Here is a 25,482-nt window from a genome sequence, read left to right on the forward strand (position 1 = left end):
TTAAAGACATCTCCTAATCGAGATTACTAACCCTCTTGAGGATCTCTAGGTCCTGGATGATATATCATCAATTCTAGTACCATCCTCGGTTACTGCTTCGTCTTCTCTAGAATGCACCCTTGACGGTCCTCCTTGGAAGAGAACCTCTATCCAAGGTCTTATTGCATATGCACATGTTGAGTCATTAGAATATTTTGTAACACGAAGATTATATCAATCTTGGGCATGTCGCTCAGATGGAGATTATATCAATCTCTCCTACCAACATTATAGATATAATAGAAATCTCAATCATGTCAGTTAGATGGAGATTATATCAATGTTTCATACTAACACTTTAGAAACTATAGCAATCTTACTCATATCAAATAGATGAAGATTTTACCAATCTCTCATATTAATACCATATAGATTAGATCAAGCCTTTCCCTCATAAGAGGTTATATTTACCCCTCTATAAAATATCAAATATTCATAGCATCATCTATATGTACATTATCCTTTGGAGATTATATGTGAGCAATTATATCTTTGTATACATAAATGCATAAAAGATAAATATATACATAGACATAAAAGTTAAAGTATTCATTATATTTACCTTAAATCTGATGTGAATCTTTTGTCTTATTGCATTTCATATGTTGAGTCATTAGAATATATTGTAACACGAAGATTATATCAATCTTCGGCATGTCGCTCAGATGGAGATTGTATCAATCTCTCCTACCAACATTATAGATATAATAGAAATCTCAATCATGTCAGTTAGATGGAGATTATATCAATGTTTCATACTAACACTTTAGAAACTATAGCAATCTTACTCATATCAGTTAGATGAAGATTTTACCAATCTCTCATACTAATACCATATAGATTAGATCAAGCCTTTCCCTCATAAGAGGTTATATTTATCCCTTTATAAAATTATCAAATATTCGTAGCATCATCTATATGTACATTATCCTTTGGAGATCATATGTGAGCAATTATATCTTTGTATACATAAATGCACAAAAGATAAATATATACATAGACATAAAAGTTAAGGCATTCATTATATTTACCTTAAATCTGATGCGAATCTGTTGTTGACTTATACTCCTTTGACTTTATTAGACTCGTTATTTTTTGCATATGTAAGGGAGATTTAAATGTTTTAATACTCCTTTTTATTTAGTATCATTTCTTTTGGCATTATGTATTATTATTACCTTATTCTCTTCTTAATTTCTTCTCTCCCCTTTACTAATATGCACTGGAAATCTCCTGCCCGGATGGTGTATAAATTGCCTCCTTTTACCTTTATCTCTACATTGGGAATGCCCGTTTTCTTGTATTATTTATTGCCTTTGATAGTATGTATTACCTTTCAATTTATATTTGGTTCTCCCCTTGGTTTTATTATTTGACTGAGTACAACCTCAGTGGTTTGGTGCTTCAATACTAGCTTTGGTCACTGATAATTCCTTTTAGTGTTGCCATTGTTATATGCCACGATGTGACTCGTCTTTCATACCCTTTGTTGTTTGACATTTCCTCGTCACATTTCCTTTTGACTCTCTATTGTTTGTTTCTTTTTCTTGTTTTAGTTTCAGCATGTCGTAAAGCTTATCCCATTTGTTTTTGGTCCAATATTGTAAATTATTCCTATACTATATCTCCACCTCCCTAAGTTATTAATGCCTTATTTGTACACAGTGTGCAGCTTGGGGTCACGGGTCATAACTCAGCCCTCCCAATTACTAACAACTTTATAAACATAGCCAATTTTAATATTAATTTGTTTGATTGGGATTAATGATTGATTAATGTTAATTTTAATAATGTGGATAATATTGCATAGTTGATTAATTTAACATGTACTGATAGAAATTAATGCTGATGTTAATTATATAGTGATTGATGATTGATTATTGATTAATACATCGTACAAGTATTAATATTGATTGTGTCTTATATACTATTGATTAATAACTTATGCTTAATCAATCACATAAATTAATTATCAATTTGTTATTTTTAATATTGATTTGATCAATTTATTTAAGATCGTATTTACAATAATCAAACAAGTATATATATGTACAAAATAGTAGAAAATTATATATGTATTAATACATTAATATGTTCCTTATGGCTCATGACATACCCTTCTACCTAAACCTACCAATGGAAAGCAAAAAGGTTGGGGGGGAGGTCCCCATTTGCTATGGAGTGATGGTGTGAATATCTCACAAGAAGTCTTCCATTTAATTTTGATTATCGGTCAATGTACCATCATTCTTTCTAGTGTAATATACATCACATCTATTTTGTTTGAACAAAAATATTAAACTCTGCAACCATTTAATCTACTAGAGGCATTTCATCCCATTTCTTATTCCTGTTCTGTGTAGATGTTGTGCAAATATATTAGCAGTATGTTTATGCTTTGTATATCAGAAAAAAATGCTCTATTTATTCTAAAAAGATTACAAGTGTTTTTTACTCTGCTCTTTTCCTTCGCATGCGAGTGGATTAATTTCATATAGTAGCTTTTATATTGATTAATTTCTTCTGCTTGTTGCTTTGTTCTGCAGGACATTACTGCCTTAGTATTCTGGAACAGATGTTGGCATTGTGAACTGCATTTACCTATTTATCTGTTTGCTATAGTACTTTTTATATTTATTGAAGATTCATAATAATTATCATCAATTAAACTTAAAAACTAGAGCATTGATTGGGATACTAGTTGAACATGCAACTTATCTTCACGATTTTGTTAGATTCTTTAACATCTCATATTTTTTCTGCTCCCATGGAATGTACTCAGATAGTTCATTTTGTCGTATTCATTTACCTAACCATCTGCTACGTAATTGTAACTAGTAAAAGCTCATCATTGTTGTTCTATCTGTTAGAATCTTCCCTGATTCTATCTCTAGTACATTGGAAGAGATCATTATTTGGTTGTGGAAATTATGATGATTGGGGACTTTTCCTGCTTAAAAAATATTTCTAGAGTAGATTAACAATCATTAATTCTTTAATAGTTTAGCATTCTCATAAGTGGGATTTGTCTGGGAAAGAAAATTTGTTTTTTTCACCTTGTGGATTCTTATGTTTTCTATCTTTGCCGCTTCAAAATTTGGTGGCCTTACAGATTATCACACCAGACAGAAAGCATTGGCAACCATGGCAGGAGGCAATTATGCAAAGCTGAAACAAATGCTTCTGGGGATGTTCCTAGTGCAGCTTCTGGGGAGCTAAGTCAATTTGAGAAGGTTGTTGAGTTGTTAACTACTCTTTTTCCTGCATGGGTAAGCATTTGAACTTTGAAGTTTCCTATGACTTTTTGCTTTAGTGCTTCAAGTACATTTTATTCGTTACTTTCCTTCTTTAATAGTTATAAGACGTGGTCCATGAGTAAAACTTTCTAAATGCTCCTAGTTTGGCAATTTGAATGGCAGTGCTTTGTTGACCTGTAGGCCTATTATGGTCATGAGAATCTTTCAAATTCAACCTTGACACTTTCCTATTGTGTCTTGTTTTCAGGTGATAATTGGCACACTAATTGGCATATACAAACCTTCAGCAGTAATTGAAACTTCCCTCTAATGATGCCAAAATATACTAGTGTTTTCATTCGGAACTATTTTGTTTCATTGTTTCATTTTTTTGAATGCACAGTAATTGTCTAGTTTTGAAGAAATTATTGCTATCATTATATTGCTACTTTTTTTGGTTAGCTACCCATGTTAACCAATCTTAACATTGCTTGGATAAGAAAAATTATTTAAAGCCATTTTATCTACATGCAGGTTACATGGCTGCAGACAGATTTGTTCACTGTGGGTCTAGGGTTTCTCATGCTTTCGATGGGGTTGACATTGACATTTGAAGATTTCAGGAGATGCATGAGAAATCCATGGACGGTTAGATACCATTTTATTTTATGATTTTAATTTTGGAAAATTGGTATTCCTGTTTTAGGTAGTCACTATGCTTCTGGCAACTTTTAATAATTTTGGATTGCTAAGTTGAATTTATCAATCTATTGTGCAGGTTGGTGTGGGATTTATAGCCCAATACTTTATAAAACCACTTCTAGGATTTATGATTGCTTCGGTAAGCTCTATAAAGATTTATCAAATGTGGACCTAGATTTCACTATAATAGTATTACAATGTCAGTTGAATACAGGAATCAATCTTAGTGACTGTAAGTGATAAAGCCACGTCTTGTGTTCTTGCCTTACTAATAGGAACAACTAGTCTTTCCAAATTAAATGCAGCATTGTTTTACTAAAGATGCCCTTATGTAGAATTATCTGTTGACTCATCAAGAATATTTAGTTATCAAATAAATTGTATTTTCACTTATGCTAGCATTGAATGTATGCATAACAGAGCCTAAAACTTTCTGCTCCTCTTGCAACTGGCCTTATTTTGGTGTCTTGTTGCCCTGGAGGTCAAGCATCAAATGTTGCAACCTACATATCTAAAGGAAATGTAGCACTTTCAGTGCTTATGACAACGTAAGTTTTTTCACATCTCCACTACACTGTTGTTTGGGGAAGTCATTTCTAAAAGTTGTATTAGCTATTAGTTCCCTTATGTTGATGGATGAAAAATGAATCTAATCTAAATCAAGTTTCTGTTGAATTACATGTTGGATGTTATGGCTTCTATCCACCTTTTGATTGATATGTGTATATGTTCATATACAAGTGTGTGACTATCTTTAGCAATGTTTATGACCGTGGGGTCATGCATAGTGTCCTAATCTTTTATTTGGATCAATGCTAAAGACTCAATAGTGTCTAGCTTGTCCGACTTTTGTTATTGGTACTTTATTCAGCTAATGATTTGCAATTTTTTGGCAAATTCCTATATTTGGATTTGGTAATTTCTAAGATTTTATTGCCAAAACCAACTTCCTTTGACTAAATTCTGATAATAATGTAATTGCTTAAATGTAAAAATCATAAAAAAGGGCACTTTTGTAGTGTTTTTAATTGAAACATATCACTCCTTTGTTTCTTATTGGTTGTCTATTAAAATGAGCCAGGATTTTGGTAATGCAACTGAATCTTCCTGTCTGCATTTAAAGAAGTTAGATAGGGATCATACTCTCAGATTTATATGAAATGTCCCCAGTAATAGGGTTACCTTGGGACAAGTACTACTTGCAAAACAAATGTTAGAATTAAACAATAACAAATCTATTATCTAACTATACTATCCTACCCTCTATTGTAATCCCAAACTTTAAAGACATCTCCAGATTGAGATTACTAACCCTCTCGAGGATCTTCGGGTCCTGAGTAATATATCATTGGTTCTAGTACCATCCTTAGTTACTTCTCTGTCTTCTCTAGAGTGCTCTCTCTAAGGTTCTTCCTAGAAGGGGTAACCTCTGCCTAGGGTCCTTATCACATATGCATATGTTGACATCAATGGAATATTCCAGCCATTAAGAATGTATCATCCTCACTCATGTAGGTGAGATGGAAACTAATCTTACATACCAACATTAAGGAGGTGGTTCCATACTAAGATTAATCGCTTCCTTGGAAAGAGACTATTGATCTTAAACCATTAATCATGTCTATTATTCATTTAGAAATCCACCTTTACGTATACATATTACATATGCATATATGTATATGTATAAAGCATCCATAAACATAAATTCGTGAAAGAATTAATTCTTAAACGTAAATTCATAAACAAATAATTATGTAACATTGTTAGAGTAATAAAGTTTTTTCTTATTATTTAAATCATATTGATTTAATTATTGAGTCACTTAGTATCTCTAGCTTACTTAAGCAAAACTTTGGGCATATAATAATTAATTCTTTTTTCAATTATTATCATGCAACCTAGGTTAGTTACCTGTTAGGGTTTTGATCTCCTTTATAAGGACAATCTCTCTTTGTAATTTATTCATTCACTTTTGATAATAGCAATTTCTTTTTTTGCTCATCAAGAATGTCTCATCTGTGGATCTGAGAATTCCAGCCTCCTCCCTTTTTGTGACAGGTGCTTGCATGCGGGTGATTCTTGGGAGCTGTGGGGTTAATCTTTCATCAACTTCAACATGGTATCAGAGCTCTAGATCTGCATGCCCCTGTTCTATTTAAGAGAGGTTTTGCTTGGCTTTTAGATCTATACCTTTTTTATGAGGGTTTTGATTCTTTAGAACAATTTTTTTTGGATATAGGGGGGTCATTGATTTTCGGGTCACTTCAAGCCCAAACAGACATCACCGTTGAGCTCAGAGCACCCAAAAATTCCTATTTTCATATAAAATTTGTCCAATTTGGATACAGTTGGAATCTGAGGCAAAACATTTTGCTCATAGATTGGGCATGTTTCCCAAGGAAATGATTTAAATTTTTTTGGCACAGAAATCAAGATTTTTTGGTGCAAAAGTTGAGGTTTTTTGGCATGAAAATCAAGATTTTCTAGTACTAAAATTGAGATTTTTTGTGAACAAATCGAGAATTTTGGTATGTAAATCGAGACATTCTATGCATGTTGGCATGAAAATTGAAGCACATTCACAGGGAAATCGAGATTTTTGGCACAAAAATCTAGATGATTTTTGGTATGACCATGCATGCTTCCCGAGATAGTTTTGGTCATAACTAATACATTTCTTGAGGTAATTTCTATATTGGCGGGTACGCTTCTCGATGCATTTTGGCATAGATCTTGAGGCAATGATTTTTTATTTTGCCCTTATAGCTCTTTTTTAACCTACTTGCAGTTTTTTGGCCGTAATTTGCTCATTTGGACTTCGTTTTTCACAAATAAGATCTTGTTGGAATCCTGGTTTCGAGCTCGTTCCAATGGTGTAGGTTATTTTCGGTTCTGGTGCTTTTTTGATGGTTGTTTCTGCTATCAAAGTAGGGGTTCTATTTTGCACTCTGGGAGACATCTTGAGCATCCAATCTCCAATTTGGGAATTCTTTATATTGTTGCAAAGTTCTTTTACAGCTCTTTCTAGTGATGGTAGTTGTTTTTCCAGATTCTGCTCTAGACACATTCTATTCAGTCTTTTGCATTTTTGCATTTTGGTGGATATCTTGGTTGTTTCAGGTTTGGAGATCGATTTCGTTACTTCAGATGATTCGTCATGGGTTGTACTATCTATTGTATCAGCCTTATGTCTCTTTTGGTCTATTTTGACATCATTTGTATACATTTTTGCAAACACATTGGGATAAAGTGCCATATTCTATCTGTATTTTTGTTTAAGTTGTTTTGCCTTGTTTTGCCTTCTGATTCGAGCAGTGTTATCTGAGAACACTTGTATAGATTATTTTATTCTTGAGAATCACCATTTCTTGAGCCTTATACTACTTTGATTAAAGAGCTATGGGGGGTTGATGTTTTGGCTTTGTTCCCCATCTTCCTTTGTCTAGTGAGTTTCCCTTTTGTCACATTAGCCTCATGATGTGTTTGAGATTGATCACCTTAGTACATACATGTATTTTTTTGTGCATCTTGATTGTGGTTCCTTGACATGTAATTCTATTGGCCCACTTTTCCAGTTGCTTGTCACTTCACCCTTGTCCGCATTATAAGGGGTTCTTTTGTTGTTTCTCATGCTTCCTTGGTTCGATGGAGTGGGCTATGTATTCACTTTTTGTTCCTATGTACTAGGCAGATGCAGTGGCTGGGTACCTATGCATTTTGGTGAGATGGATCATTTACTATATAGATAGTCTTCTTTTTGTTCCTACTTTGCTTGAAGCCTTCTATGTTTGATTGATCAGCTCTTAAGGCTTTGGTGTTTCATGCCATCTGTATCTTTGAGTTTAGTTGTTTGCCTTTGTGTGCCTCCTAATTCGATGCTGATTATAGTCTTCTCTACTTGGTCAGGTTTTATTTCAATGGAGGTTTCTTTAGATTAATAGTTACTTTTGAAAGAGCTTTGCAGCTTCTACATGCTTGAGTGTTCTTCATGATCATCTTTTGTTCCTATCTTTTGGGACATTCCCTAGTTTGGAGGCTTCTTTAGTCATTCATTAGTTCTTTTTAGCATTATTTTCATCTCTTTTTGGAGTAGGGTTTTTCTCATGTAGTTTTCTCTATTTTTTCCTCCTTTTAGAGATTTGGTTGTACTTGGGTACCTCAACAGGCCTTGTTGCCGGGACTCAAATTTTCTTTCAGTAGTAGTTTCTAGGTTTTTAGCTACTCCCTAAGTTTATCTTAAGGGGGGTGTTAGAGTAATAAAGTTTTTTCTTATTAATTAAATCATATTGATTTAATTATTAAGTCAATTATTATCTCTAGTTTATTTAAGTTAAATTTTGGGCATATAATAATTAATTCTTTTATTAATTAATATCATGCAACCTAGGTTATTTACCTATTAGGGTTTTGATCTCCTTTATAAGGATGGTCTCTCTTTGTAATTTATTCATTCACTTTTGATAATAACAATTTCTCTTTTTGCTCATCAAGAATTTCTCATCTGTGGATTTGGGAATTCCGGCCTCTATAGCTTTTGCTTCTCTCTTTCTGTGATAGGTATTTGCATGCTATTGTCTTGCATTTTGTGACCACAAAATGCAGGTAATAGTACAAAACTTTTTCAAGCTAGTTTTGCATTTCTCTAAGCTTATTTCATTATTTAATTGGTTTGTATTGAACAATCAAATGACACCAATTGATATAATGAATCCTTTTGTTGAAGGCTTTCGTCAAGTCTTTTTTGTTTCTCTGATTGTCGAGCCTATGCTTGATTTTTGAGGCCTTCAATGTCTTTTTCTTTGCTTTTGAGTTTGCGTTTGTTGGTTTTCAGTCCTTTGGTCTTGCTCATGTCATGGCTTTCGGTTTTCTCTTCGATTTGATCTAACCTAGAGCTTAATCAGAGTTGTTAGTCAAGAGTTATGGTCATTTAAGTGGATCTTTTTGATGCAACAACATGAATTAAAAATATCATGTTATATTTTTTATTTGACATTCACTTTTTGAAAAATATAATTTAAATTTACTTTATGTTATGTTTTTAAGTTACTTTATCTTTTAAATTTTCACTTAAAGTAGCTATAGTGCACTTTATGTTATAATTTTAAATTGAGTTACTTGTGATTTTTCACTTAAAGTCACTATATAAACTATATAGTTTCAGTTTTATTTTTTATTTTTAAATCAAATGCTCATTTAAATGTTACTTTTTAAATGATATTTATGTGTTATATTTTTAAAATGATATATAAATTGTTTTTTTATGTCCTATTAAGTAACATGTTTATGAAATTAAGTTGATTACAATGACTTTAAGTCATCAAAAGTGGACATTTTATATGCAATTACATATAAAATCCATCATTTACATGTCACTGTATATAAAGTTCAACCTGAAAACATAAGTGGACCTTTTTGATGTCATGACATCAAAAGGCTACCAAAAGTGGACCTTTTTGATATCATTACATCAAAAGGTAAGTTTTTGTGTCATTGCATCCAAAATGTGGGATACAACTTAAAATATGCATTGCATTCGAAAAGGTGCCATTTTGACCATATGCATGTTTTAAAATGTGTTATACACTCCAAAAGGTCCGATTTTCTTTTTTAAGAGTTTTTAAAATATGCATGTCATCCCAAAAAGTTTGATTTTGACTAAAAGCATATTTTAAAACATGTGCCCTCGAAAAGGTCCAATTTTGGAAGAACACAGGCATTTTCTCTCCAAGAACCCCATTTTGCTTATTGTGAGAGATTTACTTGATGGTTTTGCATGAAATCTTTCGTAATAGGGTCGTTTTTGCTTGGCATAGGATTTTCCAACATTGAAAATGAATTTATCTTGCTAAAAAGAATTTTTTCAAACTCCTTCCAAGGGCATGTTTTTGGAGAAATCTTCAAATAAATCCATTTTGAGTGATTTAAATCACGTTTTTGCAAAGAAAAGAGGCGTTTTGATATATTCAATCATTGGCAATACATCAAGGGTCACATTTTTGCATTTGGAAGTGAAAAACGACTCATATTATGCCTTTTATGAATCATGTTTTTGCTAAAAATGCTTGGAAAATTGGGATTTTAATCCACTTTTGTGCATCTTGAAGCCACTTTTTTACATTTGGATCCATGTATACATTTGGGAAAGTCGTTTTTGCATTCACAATTCAAAAATGACTCAAAAGCATGTATTTTTTGGCCACGTTTTTGCAAAAAAGGCCCAGATTTTTGCATTAAAAAGTCATGTTTTTGTTCAAAAAACTCAAAAAATGGCATTTCAGCCCATACATTTGGATCAAGAGGGATCATTTTTGAGTTTTAATGCATGCTCTTGTTTTTGGAGACCACGTTTTTGGCCTTCTCATGTCAAATTCGATCATTCAATGTCCATTACACGCAAGTACGGAAAAAGTCGAAAAGTTGTTTGAAAATCTGGATTTGAGGGAGAATTGATCTTGAAGTCTATAAAACTTGCTATTTTGCCTCTTTAACCTCCAAATAAGTGGACATTTTCAAACTTGCTTATCAATTCATGCTATTCTTGCTATTTCCATGCATATTATGGCTTGTATTGAATTTGAATTTGTGTATTGAAGTGCTTTGCATCTTGACATGTTTGAGTCACTTTCCAAAGGTACATTTTTCTTTAGAGTTTTTGTGTTGTGTACTTGTTTGCCGGTTTTCTCCACTTTGGAGAAGTTACAAGTTCTTTCCCAAGAACTTGTTGTTTCACTTAATGCAAAAGCATCATCATTTTCCACTTCTATTTTCACTCATCTCACTTTTTGCATCCACTCGCATGACACGATTATACAAAAAGCCTTACATGTAATTGCATCCAAAAGGGTCTGATTTTGATTAAAAGTCACTTTTTGAAAAGTCAAAAAGATGTCATTTTCATCTTCCATGTACTTTGACTTATCCTTTTCACCAAAGATGACTATAAAGTTCATTACCCCTCTTCCATTTTCCATTTCCATCCCTCCATATGCATTCACACCTTCATGAGCAATTACATGTTTTTGCATTTTTCCATTCTTTCCATCTCATCCGTCATTCGCTCTTACATGTAAAAGCTCATCTTTCATCCGCATTTGCATCTCATCTCATCTTTCATTCCTTGTTACATGTTACACTTACATGTAATCATTTTTCATGCAATAATGTTTTGAAAACCCTAAGTCATGTTTGAAAATCAACAATCTTCATTTGTACGCATTCCCATGCGTTCCACTTTCATGTTTCAAAGCATTTCCATCCTTCCAAGTACTTTGCTTCAAAAAAAAAGAAAGAAAAAAAGTTAAAGGTGTTGATAGAAAGTTGTTTCAAGTTTACATCCGGATACCATCTAGAAGGTTTTTCAAAGTGTCAGAGACTAGTTTGTGCTGATCTGTAAAGAAAAATTCATGACAACTTGAGCGAGAAGAGCTAGATCACATCAAGTTTTCAAATGACAATGACAATTCATCAAAGTCAAAGTTTATTGAAAGATGCAACACCATGGTTATCAAGGTGAATGCAGTGGTACAAAGTACAAGAACTTCCGATCCTATGATCATCTGGGATTGCATCATCAAAGTACAAGGCCCTTCAAAACAATCCCTAGGATTGTTTCCTTCTTTTCCATCTTCTTTCTTTTTCTTTCATATTTGTAATTTAAGATGATGTATTACATGAAGATGTGTAATTACATGTAATGCGAGTTACATGTGCATGTAAAGATGTAATGCGAGTTGCATGTAACCCTAAAATTTCTCTTCTCGTTAGACTGGGTCAAACTTGGTTGAGTTGCTCCCACTTTTTCCTCCATCTTTTTCTCAAATCTTGTGCCTATATCAAGGAGTGCCCCTCATTATAAAAATCATCTTTTGTTGTATGGTAAAAAGCTCTGCTACATTTGTGCAAGCATAACTTTGATTGTGTAGTACGAATTTGGAAGAAAAGTGAATAAAATAAGCAATTGGATTCGAAGCTTTAACTGGAAGCAATTTTGATAGAGAAAATTAGAAGCTTTGACTATAATTTGTGCCTATTTTTTTGATTTATGTTATTATTGTGTTCAATAAAAGAGCATAGTGATTTCAGAAGCAATTGGAGCCGAAGCTTTGACTGGGAGTGGTTGTGGAAATATATAGCTAGAAGGTTTGTCTATAGCTTATATTTCTTTCTTAATTTGCAAAATAGTTAAGTTATTCTTACTTTGAGGAGTCTTTGTGCCCTAATTGTAAAACTCTTCATATAGAAGTATCACCAGACTTAGAGCCAAATCGGTACATTTTAGCTAGCCATTGAGTTAGTGAAGGTTTATCGGTATCACTGTTTCCAACTCTTGATAGAAGTGTAGTTAGAGATTCACCCTGCCGATTACTCGCTCCACAAGTAAGTCGATTCTTTCTTGAAAGTTAAGAAGAAAGGATATTGGTAACACCCATTTTACAAAATCTCTCAACTTCTTGCTTAGCTTGAGTTGATTCAAGGAACGGTGAGAAGGGGGAGCCTTCCTTTTAAGGTAGGAGAGGCTCTGTCTCACGTTGTGGCTGATCATCTTGTTTTGCAATTGGATTTTTACCCAAAACTGTCGATTGCAAAATATCCACCCAACACATGCAGGTGATTCTTGGGAGTTGTGGGATTGATCTTTCATCAAATTCAACAAACATAACATGTTCCATACCTTTACCTTTGCTTGGTACACATGGTACTTCTTGTAGTCGGCCACATAATGGACTATACTTTACTTGGCGCTTTATTATTGTTGTTCCAAAGGATTTTGTTGTTTCTTACAGTGCTTATTGTTTTTTTACTTTCTCTTGCTTTGTGTTAGATGAAAACATATTCCTTTTATTTTAATTCCAACTTCCCTTATCATATGGATATATGTTTTCTTCCTTAATAATTCAAAGATTCTATTATCAACCATTTACAATGTTTTCTCCATGAATATCCCCTTCTCCCCCCATATTGATCTTTGATTCCTTATTTATATCTTATGAGAACGAGACTTTTACAAAAAGCCACAACTCTCAAATCGCACCTCTTGATTTAGGTATGCAGATCAAATATTTGGTTAATGCTATTTAATTAGATATCAATCGGTAATATTGGTATATGGATATATAAAATGAATGCAATATCATTCTAAGGTACATGGCATGATTTGTCCATTTTGTTTGAGATTTATATATGTAACATGCTTATTTCTAGTAATTGATTTATCCATTATTTGAATATAAAACTATTACAATCTTAACTGAATGAAAACAGTGACAGTTATAACAATTATTCTACACATTCACATGAAAGAAAATACGAGTTTATCTATAATTTACAATTTGAATAACTGAAAGATAAACTAACATTCCAATTCTAGATTCACATAAAGTCAGTTAAAAATACCATATCTATTGCATTTCCATGGTTATTTTATATAATTGAATTCCTGATATCTAATATAAGGTACATAAAAGAATTTAAATACATGACTATATATATCAAATCAAATGCAAAAACATGAAATAGATACTCGAGAGAAAGTAGATAATGTCCCTTTGTTGTGCAAGCTTTGACATCTGAAAGAGAGAACAATTGCCATGGGCTTAACCTCCCAACTGCAGACTTTTAAGTATCCCCTCACAATCTCTACTGAGAAAGACCCTCCCAACCCTGGGATTAGGCTTGGGACACTACTGTCCTGTTACTGAGCATCTTGAAGTGTTCGCTAGTATGCTAGAGTGTCTGCTAGTATGCTACTGATTCCTTCCATCTACCTATCTTTTGACTACTAGCATTTTGACTTTTGGTGATCATAGCAACAATCATGCTACTAACCTACCATAGCCAAGGATTTTGGATGGGCATAATCACCCACCTCTCGACTTGACAACAAGCAATTATACAAAGGACTGCCATGAGCTGACTTAGTTATTTAAATTTAATTAGTGTTACTAATTTATATCTTCACGTTTTCATGCAGGGATTTTTTTATTCTCACCCTTCATTTGGACCATGTTGGTTCTCATGGATGAACTACTAGGTGATTCCATAAGAGATTCTAGTTTTTTAAATGCAAATATTGCCATCTCAATGTGCCCAAATTGGCCTATAGTACTACAAACTCAGAAATTATAATTCTTTTGCAAATTATTTAAATATCATATAGATACCATACTTGTCTGAGAGATTTGTTGATAATAACCTTGTACAAGTCAGCTCTTTTGGACAAAAATCAAATAGAGTAATCATGCATACTTGAAGTGGTCATTTTCTTTTATCAACATACATAAACATGATAAAGAAAGATATACTCAAGATTGTATTCATTCCAAATCTTAGATTTAGTGATGCTATTATTCCTTTCATTGATAGATTGAAATTGGTTTAATCCTATGTTCCCCCAAGTTTCCGGTACGGGGATGGTGGGGGACGGTGGGACAGGTTTTCGGGATGACAAATTTTTTTGGCGATTTTGGGGACGGGGATGGGGACGGCTATATATATAGGAAAATTTTAAAATATAGTATATACATTGAAATTTGTAAATATACATGTCATTCATATGAAACTAAGCACAAAGCATGTCATTTAAACATTATAGAACCATAACATACAACATTTGAATGCCATCTATGAAATAATATCTGATTTTAGTATTTTACTATTTAGTATTTTAGTATTCAATTCTCAAAATGCATATCAATACAATATTAGAGAACACTGAACAATGAACATTAAGTTATTAACCATTGTCAATATCATAAGACTCATAATGATAAGCATGATAAATCATAAATCTGAAAATCAAAATCAAAATATGCCCAAAGCTATAGGTTGCCATAAAGTAATAAGTATCATTTAATCAATGTATCATAATCATGTTCATGTTCAACATAAAAAACAAAACATAGAAAATGAAGCAGACTGCTGCTCCTATTTTGCCTCTACTAATCCATGGCATCAAAATCAGAATCCTCCTTACTGTCATCCTTCACAGGAAGCGTGGTCTCATCTAATGGAACCCCAACCAGTCCTGGTGCTATGTCATCCTCATCTATCTAGGCCACATCCTTAGGCTCAACATCCCATCGCAAAGCTGGTGTTTGCCTATACTCTGGAGTTTGGCAAGTCGAAGAGCATGATGCACTGTCACTACCTTCTCCGCTCTTTTAGAGGTAAGTCTATTCCTCTTGATAGACTGGATATATGAATATGTGGACCAGTTCCTCTCTGCAGCTGAAGAACTAGCAACTTGTGAAAGGAGGCGACCGGCAAGTATCTTTAACTCAGGTGTATCTCTCCCATGCCAAGTCCACCATCCAATAGGATCTCTGTGTGCCAAAACAACTCTATCCAACTTTGCTTGTGGCTTACCCAAGTTTGGGCCACGAAGGTTGGTGAAGTCAAGGAACTGTGCACAAAGAGTAGAGGCATCTTGAGCTGAATACATCTTATCAATTGCTTTTGTGAAGCCATCCAAAACCTCAGGATCATCACATGGGAGGCCCCTTTCACCCAACTGTGCATACCATTTGGGATTTAGATTATGTTCCACCTCTACGTCACAATAGGCCTAATATGCTCCTCATAAAAGCCCAATGTAGGATCCTTTGCCGCAACAATTCTCTTCATCTTACCCAACATGCTGTCAATAGTCTCATAGATCTCTCCTAAACTAGGAGCATCAGTATTAACATATCTAATGACATCAACAATGGGTGCTATGACAGAGCAAATGTATCTGCAAGATCAAAATGCCAACAAAAAAAAAAATCAGAATTAGAATTTTAAGAATTTTAAGATTATTAGTAGGAAAATCAGCAAGCAAAAGACTAATAGTAAATTTAAAAACCAACAACTTACTTCATTGTGGACCACCAACTCTCATCAAGGATCCTTTGCCTCACCGCTTTTCCTTCAGTGGACTTAGAATGAGACCATCGTCCCCACTCTGGATTCATCACCATCAATTGAAGGGTCTCATACACCTCAATCATCCTCTCCATCAAGATGAAATATGTGCAATACCTATAGCAACAATTAAAAATTAAAAATTAAAACTTAAACATTAATGATTAAAATTTAAAACAAAAAGCATCACATGTAAGTAAACTTATAAATAATTTTTTAAAATAACTTAAAGTTAAAACAAACTAAAAGTAAACTATAATTATAATTGACATACCTTGTCTCGGCTGGTTTGAGGAACTCCTTCTTAGAGAAGGACCTGAATAGAGCAAGTGAAGTGTGGTGGTTGCAAATAAACATTTGCACTTCTCTAGCTTCTAGCACCGCTTCCTTCACCCATTCAATCTTCCCTATGTCCTTCAATGTATTGTTCAAGGAATGAACACAACAAGGGGTCCAAAATATGTGCCTATAAGCACCCTCTATCATCAAAGCTGCTGATTTGCACACAGGTGCAGAATCTGTGATAACCTGTACAACATTAGAGGGCCCAATCTCCTCTATGGCATCTCGCAAAATGGTGAACTGAAAATCTGCATCCTTCTTCTTTCTTGAGCAATCTATGGCTCTCAAAAAATAAGAGCCAGCAGGGGATGTGACAATGATATTGATGAGTGGTCGATGTCTAACATCGGTCCACCCATCCATCACAATAGAGCAGCCTGTCCTAATCCAAGTGCGTCTCATATCCTCAAATAATAAAGCAACCTTTGAGTACTCTTCATCTAAGATAGTGGTTCGTAGCTTATGCTCACCGGGGGGCACAAATGAGGAATTTATGCTCATAATATCTTTCACCATTTGTTTATAATAAGTGGAACGGGCTGCATTATATGGGATACCATTAGCAACAAAGAATCTACCAATGGATGCCTCACACTTCTCCTTTGCCTATGCATTAAACATACTTTCCACCGAGCCCTTCTCACTGCTACTTATCTTTCTCTTCCCTCTAGACCCACTAGGGCTGCCACTAGTACCAATGGCGGATGAAATATGCCTAGATGATTGTGAGGGAATGGATGGTGATGTCACTATCAAATTTTGCCCCTCCATTTCAGCCTCTAAGTGCAATCTTTGACATTCTAATTTTTGTTCATCGGTTAGGTTAGGACAAGCTTTGACTCCTTGGCATGTAACACCTAAAAAATGTGACTTCACTCTTGTATAGCTGCCTCTAAAATCATCAAGACAAACATGACAATCCCACACCCTAGTCCCTCCCGAATTCTTTTTATCTTTTGGCCTAGGTGTGACATATTGGAGAAGAGGTTTTTTCCTATTGAAAGGACCTTTTGCAAAATTCTTCATAATGTCGGAAGGGCATTTAAACAAATGAGCTTTAGGATTGGGTTTTTGCCTAGTGTCACTACTAACAACATCAACCTCTACATTTTCTTCTTCACCACTACTACTTGTACTCCCACTGCTGCTCATTGTGTTTAAATATGCAATTGAATAGATATATGAGCTGAAACAATGAAAAAATAAAAAAAAATCAGACTTTGCAAGTTACAAATTTATTAAAAAAATGATAGATGAAAGCACAAAGAGTTTTATATTTACTTGGTGGACAAAATAGAAGATCAAACCTTTGGTCAAGCTCTTGGAAGCAAAACTATTACCTCCTCTACTTGCAAAATGAAAACTTCAGCCAGCTGCAACATAAAATGAAAACCAAAGAATGGTTAAAACAATTTAAATGTGTTGAGTTATATACATTTTATGGTTTTTGGAGGAGTGGGGCCCACTAGTCGACCAAAAAAGACACAACAAATGTTTTTTTTTTAATGTTTTGAGCTTGCAAAAAAGGGGGACGGCCGGCCGTACCCGGTACGGTTGGGGGACGGCTAGACGTCCCCTTTTTGTACTAGCCGTCCCCCTTTTGTCCCCCCCACGTCCCCAAGTTTCGGGGACGTCCCCTGCAAAAAAAGTGAGTTTGGGGACGGCTAGGGGACGTCCCATACTCGTCCCCCCGTCCCTGGGACGTCCCCGTCCCCGAAACAAGGGGTTTTAGGCCGGGTACGCATCCCCGGGGAACATAGGTTTAATCTATTGCTTGAAATTGGAAAATACAAGAAGGCGGATATAAACATGACTTGAAATTTGCAAGCTCGAGTCAAGCATTATTCCGGAAATAATCAATGCTGAAAATGGGGGACAACAGTCCTGTGCCAATAATGATAGAATAACTTTGTCCAGAAATGGACGGTGGGTGTATGATCCAGTAATTCATATACACTACTCCTGTAAATGAATACGTTCCAGTCATGAAATAAAAAGGAAATGGCTCTATAAATGAGGGACTTTATAGCAAGACATATCGAGAGTATAAAGCTGGAAATGGGAGGAGTAAGTATGAATCCCATCATGAGCATATAATAAAAGGCTCACCGTTATGCATGCTCGGTGACACAAGAAACTTCTAACGTGGCAAGGCGTTTGGTAAGGCCATCGATACAAAAATATAAATAAATCACGATGAGCCATTTAATAAATATAAGGTCTGATGGAATAAAAGAAATATGCAAGGTGTCCGCTTAGCAAAAATAATCAAGCTATCGCCAAGGTGAAAGAATAATATTAACTTCACTCCCTTAATGTTTTAATACAAGGATATCGTCATACTTATCTATACTCATAGGTATCATGCGGTGTCATTATATTTAAACATGCTTAACACAACAGAAGGTTCTCAAATTATAAAGGTACCAAATTTGTTAATGCTTAAAGATTCTCCTTTATTATTTCATGTTTTATGATGACTGGTTAGGTCATGGTAGACCAAAGTTTTCTCTTTCTTGCCAAGCCGTCTATCCTTAGTCAAGGTAGTTAGATTCCATACTTGATAGTTTGTGAGTAGATTTGGTGCCCCATTCCTTACACCCATTTTGGCAATACTTTCCCCCTTCATTGTGTTACTGCAAAAAGGAATGGTCCTAGAGTAATAACATATTTCCATGATTTCAAATTATTAATAAATTTCAAAATTTTAGATAATTATTTCCATCTTCCATAATATTCATTTTCAATTCCAAACATAATGATCAACTAACATGCCATATGAATTAATAACGAACAACCATGATTTCCATTTCACATGATCAAATATCTCAACAACTTTACCAGTCAATTGACTTCACATGAATTCTCAACGACTATGTGATTATTTTAAATTAGGCAAAAATTTGGGATGTAACATACCCTCCCCCTTGTCTTTCATCGCCCTCGATGAACTTTGCAAAACATTCTAACTAAAAGGTATATAAATCCACAATGCATTAAATTAGAGTTCATAGTTCATGTTCTTGGAAAGAGATGAGGAAACTTATGGAAAATCTCATCATAATCTTCCCAAGTGGCATTTTCCTTAGTATAATGGTCCTACTTGACCTTGCCCTGTTTTATATCTTGATTCCGCAAGTGAATCTTACTCTCCTTGAGTATTCTGAGTGGCTCTATTTACACCACCCTTGGGTCTCGCACCTACAAGAGTTTCCAGTCAATGACATGTTCATTATGGTTTATATATTTCTTAAGGTATGACACATTGAACACATTATGCATTCTGGCAAGGGCTTTAGGTAGATCGATTTTGTAGGCTATCGGGTTTATGACTTCTAACACCTCAAATGGTCCCATATATCTTGGGGCTAGTTTATAGTTTCTACCAAACTTGATAGTGCTTTTTTGTGGGTTGACCTTCAGGATGACCTTCTGTCCTACTGAGAATTCTCTAGGGATCCTCTTTGTATTTGCATAGCTCTTTTGTCGGTCATTTGCCTCCTCAGCCTTTGATCGATCTAAACTACCTGTTCCTCAATCTCTAGAAGCATCTTGGGCTCGACAATGATTCAATCCTCAATTCTTCCAACTCACAGAGGTTATGAATTTATGCCCATATAGAGCCTCGAAGGGTGCCATCTAAATAATAGACTGGTAAGAATTGTTATAGGAAAATTCCACCAGTCGACGGTACATTTCCAACTAATACTGATGATCCATACAATATACCTTAAGAAGATCTTCTAGTACTTGGTTTACCCTTTCAGTTTGATTGTCGGTATCACGATGATAGCTGAAACTAATATTTAGTTTGGTTCCCAAGGTTGAGATTAAAGTTTGCCAAAATTTGGATGTTATTCTAGTATCTCTATGAGATATGATCTTCTCTTGGACTCTGTGGAGTCCAAAAATTTCTTTCACAAACTTTTGAGCAAATTTCTAGCACTCCATCTGTTAGGTTACCTAGAATAAAATGAACCACCTATGTTAACCTATTGACAACCACTAGGATGGTATTATGTCTGTTTCGGATCATGGGTACCCCTTGAATAAAGTCCATGGTGATTATTTGCCATTTCCATTCTGAAACCTCATTCGGGTGTAATAGCCCAATTGGATAATGGTGCTCTGCCTTGAACCTCTAACACTCAAGGCATCTTGCCCCATATTCTGTTGTTTCTTTCTTTTTCATGTAATGATCCATTACCGTATATGACTCACAAACAATCTTTTCCCAGACAATTTGGTAGTCAGATGGAATACGTACGGTGATTTGGAGGCTAGTACAACTGAGTTGAGATGGTGTACAGATGTTACTTTTCCAATGTACAGACAATGGGGAGGCCGTACGGTATGGTGGGGAGTAGATGTGTCATACGATGACATAGGAAAGGGTTGTACGGTATACTTCTGCTGGCTGTAGGATATATTATGTTGGCTGTACGAAATACCTATGCTGGCTGTATGGTAGGCTATGGAGGCCGTACAGAAGATTTTGCAGGCTGTATAGTAAGCTATGGGTGCTATACAAAAGGTTATGAATGTAGTATGGTGAGAAAGGAAGTTAGTACGGGAACTAGGAGGCCATATAGTGGTAGAGTTGCAATACGAAGCTACAATGAAGGTTGCCAGTTGCGGATGAAGTATGGATGGAAGATAGTTATGCACCATAAACTATTAAGCCGAACTTATCATACGAAAACCAAACAAGAAGAAGATTTGAACATGAATATCTTTCAATAATTATATGCCAAAAGATGATGCTTCGATGTGTCAAATCCGAGCGAAGTGTTACAGGTGACGGAATAGGGTGAGGGTTGAATCCCACCGAAACCAAAATAGCCAAGAAGGGAAGATCTTTCACATCCGAAATGGTGAACAACAGAGAATCCCAATTGGAATTCGCAGTACAAAGAAATAATCCAAAATGCATACATTAAAGACTACCTTCAAGTCGTGCTTAAATACCCATTGGGAAATCTTTCCGAGGGTGTACAAAGATAGCCGATGGCAACACAAACTAAGGAAACAAAACAAAAATGGGTCCGAGATATATTAAATCAATCGACTCATTAACAATGGTTTGATATATGATTTATTTTATAATAGGAACATTACAGTCCTCTCGTTCCAAATTTTACTTGTCCTCAAGCAAATGTAATGCCGGGTGGTAGAGAATGTGCTCGCCCTCCCACGTTGCGTTGTCCAATGGCAAGTATTTCCAATACACAAAATATTTCTTTACTATGCGGTTTCGTAGGGTCTTTTCATGTACTTCGATGATCTCAGCTAGTTCCAATATGAGTTTCCCTTCATTGAGTGGTGGAAGGTCTGTGGCTACTGTGATGTTCTGCCCCATGACCTTCTTCAGGCATGAAACATGAAAGACATTATCAATACGACTTCCTTCCGAAAGTTCCAGCTTGTAAGTGACTTCACCAACGCAACAAACTACGTGATAGGTGCCATAAAATTGTGGCTTCAATTTTTCTTTTCCCTTTTCCTTCAATGAGAATTGTTGATATGATTGGAGCTTGAGATAAACGAAGTCCCGTACTTCGAAACTCCTCTCCATTTGGTGTCTTTCAGCGTACTTTTTTGTTGATTTTGTGCCCATTGCAAGTTTTCCTTCAGGTCTCGTAGGATGTCCTGTCCCTCCTGAAGCCAATCCCTTGCCCTTGGTGTGCGACTGTCTCCCAACACTGTGTCGATGAAGGAGAGGGGTTCGTACCCGTACAAAGCTTTGAATGGTGCCATCCCGAAGGACATGTGATACGTGGTATTGTAACAATATTCTCCTAGGTGTATCCACTTGACCCACACCCGTTGTTGTGCCGAAACATAGTTTCGAAGGTAGCCTTAGAGCCACTTGTTCACAATCTTTGTTTGTTTGTTTGTCTTAGGGTGGTAATTAGTACTTGGTGACAATTCTGTTCCTGCCAAGTGAAATAGTTCTGTCCAAAAGATACTGATGAATCGCCCATCTCCATCACTGACAATGTTTTGAGGTAACCTGTGTAGATGAAAGACTTCTCTAAAAGATAGATCGGTAACTTGTGCGGCCTGAAAATCTGAGGGGATGGCGAAGAAATGTCCGTACTTTGTCAATCTGTCAACCGCCACGAATATACAATCCTTTCCGTTCACCTTGGGGAGCCCCGTTATGAAATCCATCGAGATACTTTCCCACTTATGCTCTGGAATTGGTAGAGGTTGCAGTAATGCGACAGGTAGAGTATGTTCAAATTTTTTCTGCTGGTAGACCGCACACTCTCTTACATACTACAATATGTCTCCTTTAAGTCCTTTCCATGAAAACCTCTCCTAGAGACTTCTGTAAGTTTTGAAGAAACCTGAGTGTCCTGCCAAGGGTGAGTCATGCACTTCCTTCAAGATTTTTTGCTTAAATTTGGATTCTGGCACTAAAAATATCCGATTCTTATAGTAGATGATGTCATTCACCACTTTGTACTGATCATCCTGGGTATTGCCATCCATTAGCTCACAGGAAAATGTGTTTTTGGAATATTCTACCAGCAAATGTGCCTTTCAGTTAGCTGAGATCTGGTTTAGTGAACAGATGGCGAGTTTCCTAGACAAGGCATCTGCAACAACATTGTTATTTCCTTTCACATATTCAATGTCAAAATCAAAAGCCTGAACTTTGCTTACTCATTTTTGTTGCCTCTCGTTCAAATCTCGTTCCTTTAGAAAATATCTCAAACTATTGTGATCTGTACAAACGACAAACTTGGCACCCACCAGATACTGCCGAAATTTGGTTAGTGCATGTACGATGGCCAACATTTCTTTGTCGTAGATGGAATATAAGCATTCCATTTGTGTAAGCTTCCTGCTCTCATACGCCGTGGGGTGTCTGTCTTGCATCAGTACCACGCCAATGCCTTCTCCGGATGCGTCACACTCCAGAATGAACGGTCGAGTGAAATCAAGTAATGCAAGTACAAGACAAGTGCTCATTGCCTCTTTTAGCTTATCAAAAGTGAGTTGTGTCTTTTCATTCCACTGGAAAGACCCCTTGTCAAATCCGTTAAGGGTGCGTTGAGCTAAGAGAATTTTTTAACAAACCTCTGGTAATAACTGCACAATTTGAAAAACCCTCACAAATCCGCGAGTGATTTTGGGGGAGGCCAATCAAGAATAGCCGGAATCTTCTCTTGATGAACTTGAACTCCATATTTACTGACAACATGCCCTAGGTACAATATTTCTGTCATACCAAATTCATAGTTTGATTGCTTGGCAAACAAAGATTGCTCCTCCATGATCCTTAGGACTTCATCCAGATGCTTCAGGTGCTCCTCCCATGTCCTGCTATAAATAAGGTCATCAAAAAATACCAATAAGTACTTATGCATTTGTTTGTTGAAGATGCAATTCATTCATGATTGAAATGTAATAGGTGCGTTTGTCAATCGGAATGGCATGACCAAAAACTCATAATGCCTGTAGTGACAACGAAAGACTGTCTTTTCCAATCTGATGGTATCTGGAACAGAGATCTATTTTCGAAAAATAGACTGTGCCATGTAATTCATCCAGCAACTCATCTATCCTTGGAATGGGATATCTATTCTTTATTGTTTTTTTGTTCAACGCATGGTAGTCCACATACATGCGCATTGTCTTGTCCTTTTTTTTAAGACCAAAACCACTGATGACGCGAAAGGGCTAGAATTGGGATAGATCCATCTTTTCTCTAACGGTGCTTAAATTGTCTTTTCGATCTCATCTTTGAATTTCTTAGGATGGCAGTAAGGTGTGGTTATGACCGGCTTGGTTCCTACTTCCAACTCAATGGTGTGTTCAAATCCTCGATGAGGTGGTATGCCAGGAGGAATGTCTATAATTTTTTTTCATGTTTACTTAAAATATTTTGGAGATCATCATCTTAGGGAGGTGTCCGTTCCCTTTTATAGGTTTTGTAGAAACAAAACAATGTGTAGCCCAAGCAACATCATCACGTTGAAAAATTGCCTCCATCTGATGTGCACAAACTTCCTTCGGACCCTCATTTGCCATTCCACGGAGAACAACCTTATTTCCATTGACAACAAAAGTGAAATCCATCCGTTTGAAGCTTTGAGTGTATTCATCAAGTGTATCCATCCACTATATGCCCAAAATAACCTCCATCTCATCAAGGTCCACTATGAAGAAATCCTTGGTCACTGTGTGATTCGCCATTGTGATAGTTGAAGAACAAAGTGTGTGCAGGGCAGATGAGTCCCTTCGGCAACCTTGACTTGAAATCCTACGTGCGTCTTCGTAGGTAGACCTCTTCGCTTCACCAAAGATGAGTTTATGAAGTTTAGAGTGGCTTTGCTGTTGAGCATCACCATAACCCTTTGTCTTTGAAAGGTTCCCTATACATGAAAAACTGTGCACCTCGGGCTACCGGCTAGAGTGATAGTTCCCCCGCAGCGTACCAATGCTGCAATTCTTTCCATGCAGTTCAAACTAATCATGTTGGTTGCATCGTGATGTTGTTTGTCTTCAGCAGGTATTTCTTCGTGTTCATCCTCATCATCAGACATGACCTCAATGTAATGGATCTTCCCTTTTCCAAGACATCTGTGGCTCGGTTCCCAAGCTCCCTTGCAATTGAAACATAGTTTCTTCCTTCAGAGCTCCTGTTTGGTGGCTTCATCCAATGACAGCTTCTTGGGCGGAGGTTTATTATGTATGTCCCTCGGAATCACCAGCGGTTTGGAATGTGAGCAACTTTGCGAGGATGATTTCAATGATGAAGCCATATTTCATGCCGCCTTGATGGCTTTCGACAGGGTGGTAGGATTGAACTCTTTTACCCAACCTTTTAGTGGTTCTGTTAGTCCGTTCATGAAGAGCACTACCCATCTTCTTTTACAAATGTCCATGACCAAAATAGAGAGTTTTTGAAATTCTACAGTGGTCGACCGATCTAGTTTGTCTCAGTTGTGCCAAATCTTTGAAATTGAGTTCCAGATCTTTACCATCAAATCGATCTATCAATCTCTCAGTGAAATCCGCATAAGTATTTATTTGATCATGGCCTAGTGTGATGGTGTCGTGATGCCACCATTCATGCACAACTCCCTCCAAGTGCAATGCTGCAAATTTAATTGCTTCTTTTGGCATGGGATTAAGTTGGAAATAAGTATCGGCCTTCATTACCTACGCTTGTGCAGATATGGATCTGGATCTGTCAAATAGGGACAAATCTACTTTACTCAACTTCCTTCTGAGATCATCATTGAGA

At 35.8% G+C, this 25,482-nt stretch overlaps 2 protein-coding genes across 3 annotated transcripts in view; one reads left to right on the top strand and one right to left on the bottom strand.

Moving 5' to 3' along the window:
* BASS2 (Sodium Bile acid symporter family) overlaps positions 1–25,482 on the top strand; it is a 221,522-nt gene that overhangs the window by 77,493 nt on the left and 118,547 nt on the right. For both annotated transcript variants that reach the window (XM_089799937.1, XM_089799938.1), the window contains exons 4-8: positions 3,152–3,308; positions 3,544–3,585; positions 3,810–3,923; positions 4,054–4,116; positions 4,398–4,525. In XM_089799937.1, coding sequence (XP_089656063.1) covers positions 3,152–3,308; positions 3,544–3,585; positions 3,810–3,923; positions 4,054–4,116; positions 4,398–4,525 — 504 coding nt within the window. The remainder of the gene's footprint in view (positions 1–3,151; positions 3,309–3,543; positions 3,586–3,809; positions 3,924–4,053; positions 4,117–4,397; positions 4,526–25,482) is intronic.
* LOC149538624 (uncharacterized) lies at positions 15,482–16,842 on the bottom strand. The gene is made up of 3 exons (XM_089799939.1): positions 16,153–16,842; positions 15,831–15,995; positions 15,482–15,708 (listed from the first exon to the last, which is right to left on the bottom strand). Exons 1-3 carry the CDS (start codon positions 16,734–16,736, stop codon positions 15,525–15,527), a joined length of 933 nt encoding a protein of 310 aa, XP_089656065.1. The 5' UTR covers positions 16,737–16,842; the 3' UTR covers positions 15,482–15,524.

Source organism: Cupressus sempervirens, chromosome 9 (assembly GCF_028749045.1).
Source record: "Cupressus sempervirens isolate cs-2001-9-10 chromosome 9, ASM2874904v1, whole genome shotgun sequence".
Lineage (NCBI taxonomy): Eukaryota > Viridiplantae > Streptophyta > Pinopsida > Cupressales > Cupressaceae > Cupressus > Cupressus sempervirens.

Bases quoted from the DNA above. Each gene is read 5' to 3' on its own strand.
- LOC149538624 (XM_089799939.1), bottom strand. From the start codon at position 16,736: ATGGTGAAAGATATTATGAGCATAAATTCCTCATTTGTGCCCCCCGGT. The intron at 15,996-16,152 runs GTATGTCAATTA...TTGTTGCTATAG, and splicing joins CTCAAACCAGCCGAGACAAG to GTATTGCACATATTTCATCT. The intron at 15,709-15,830 runs GTAAGTTGTTGG...TTGATCTTGCAG, and splicing joins AGTTGGTGGTCCACAATGAA to ATACATTTGCTCTGTCATAG.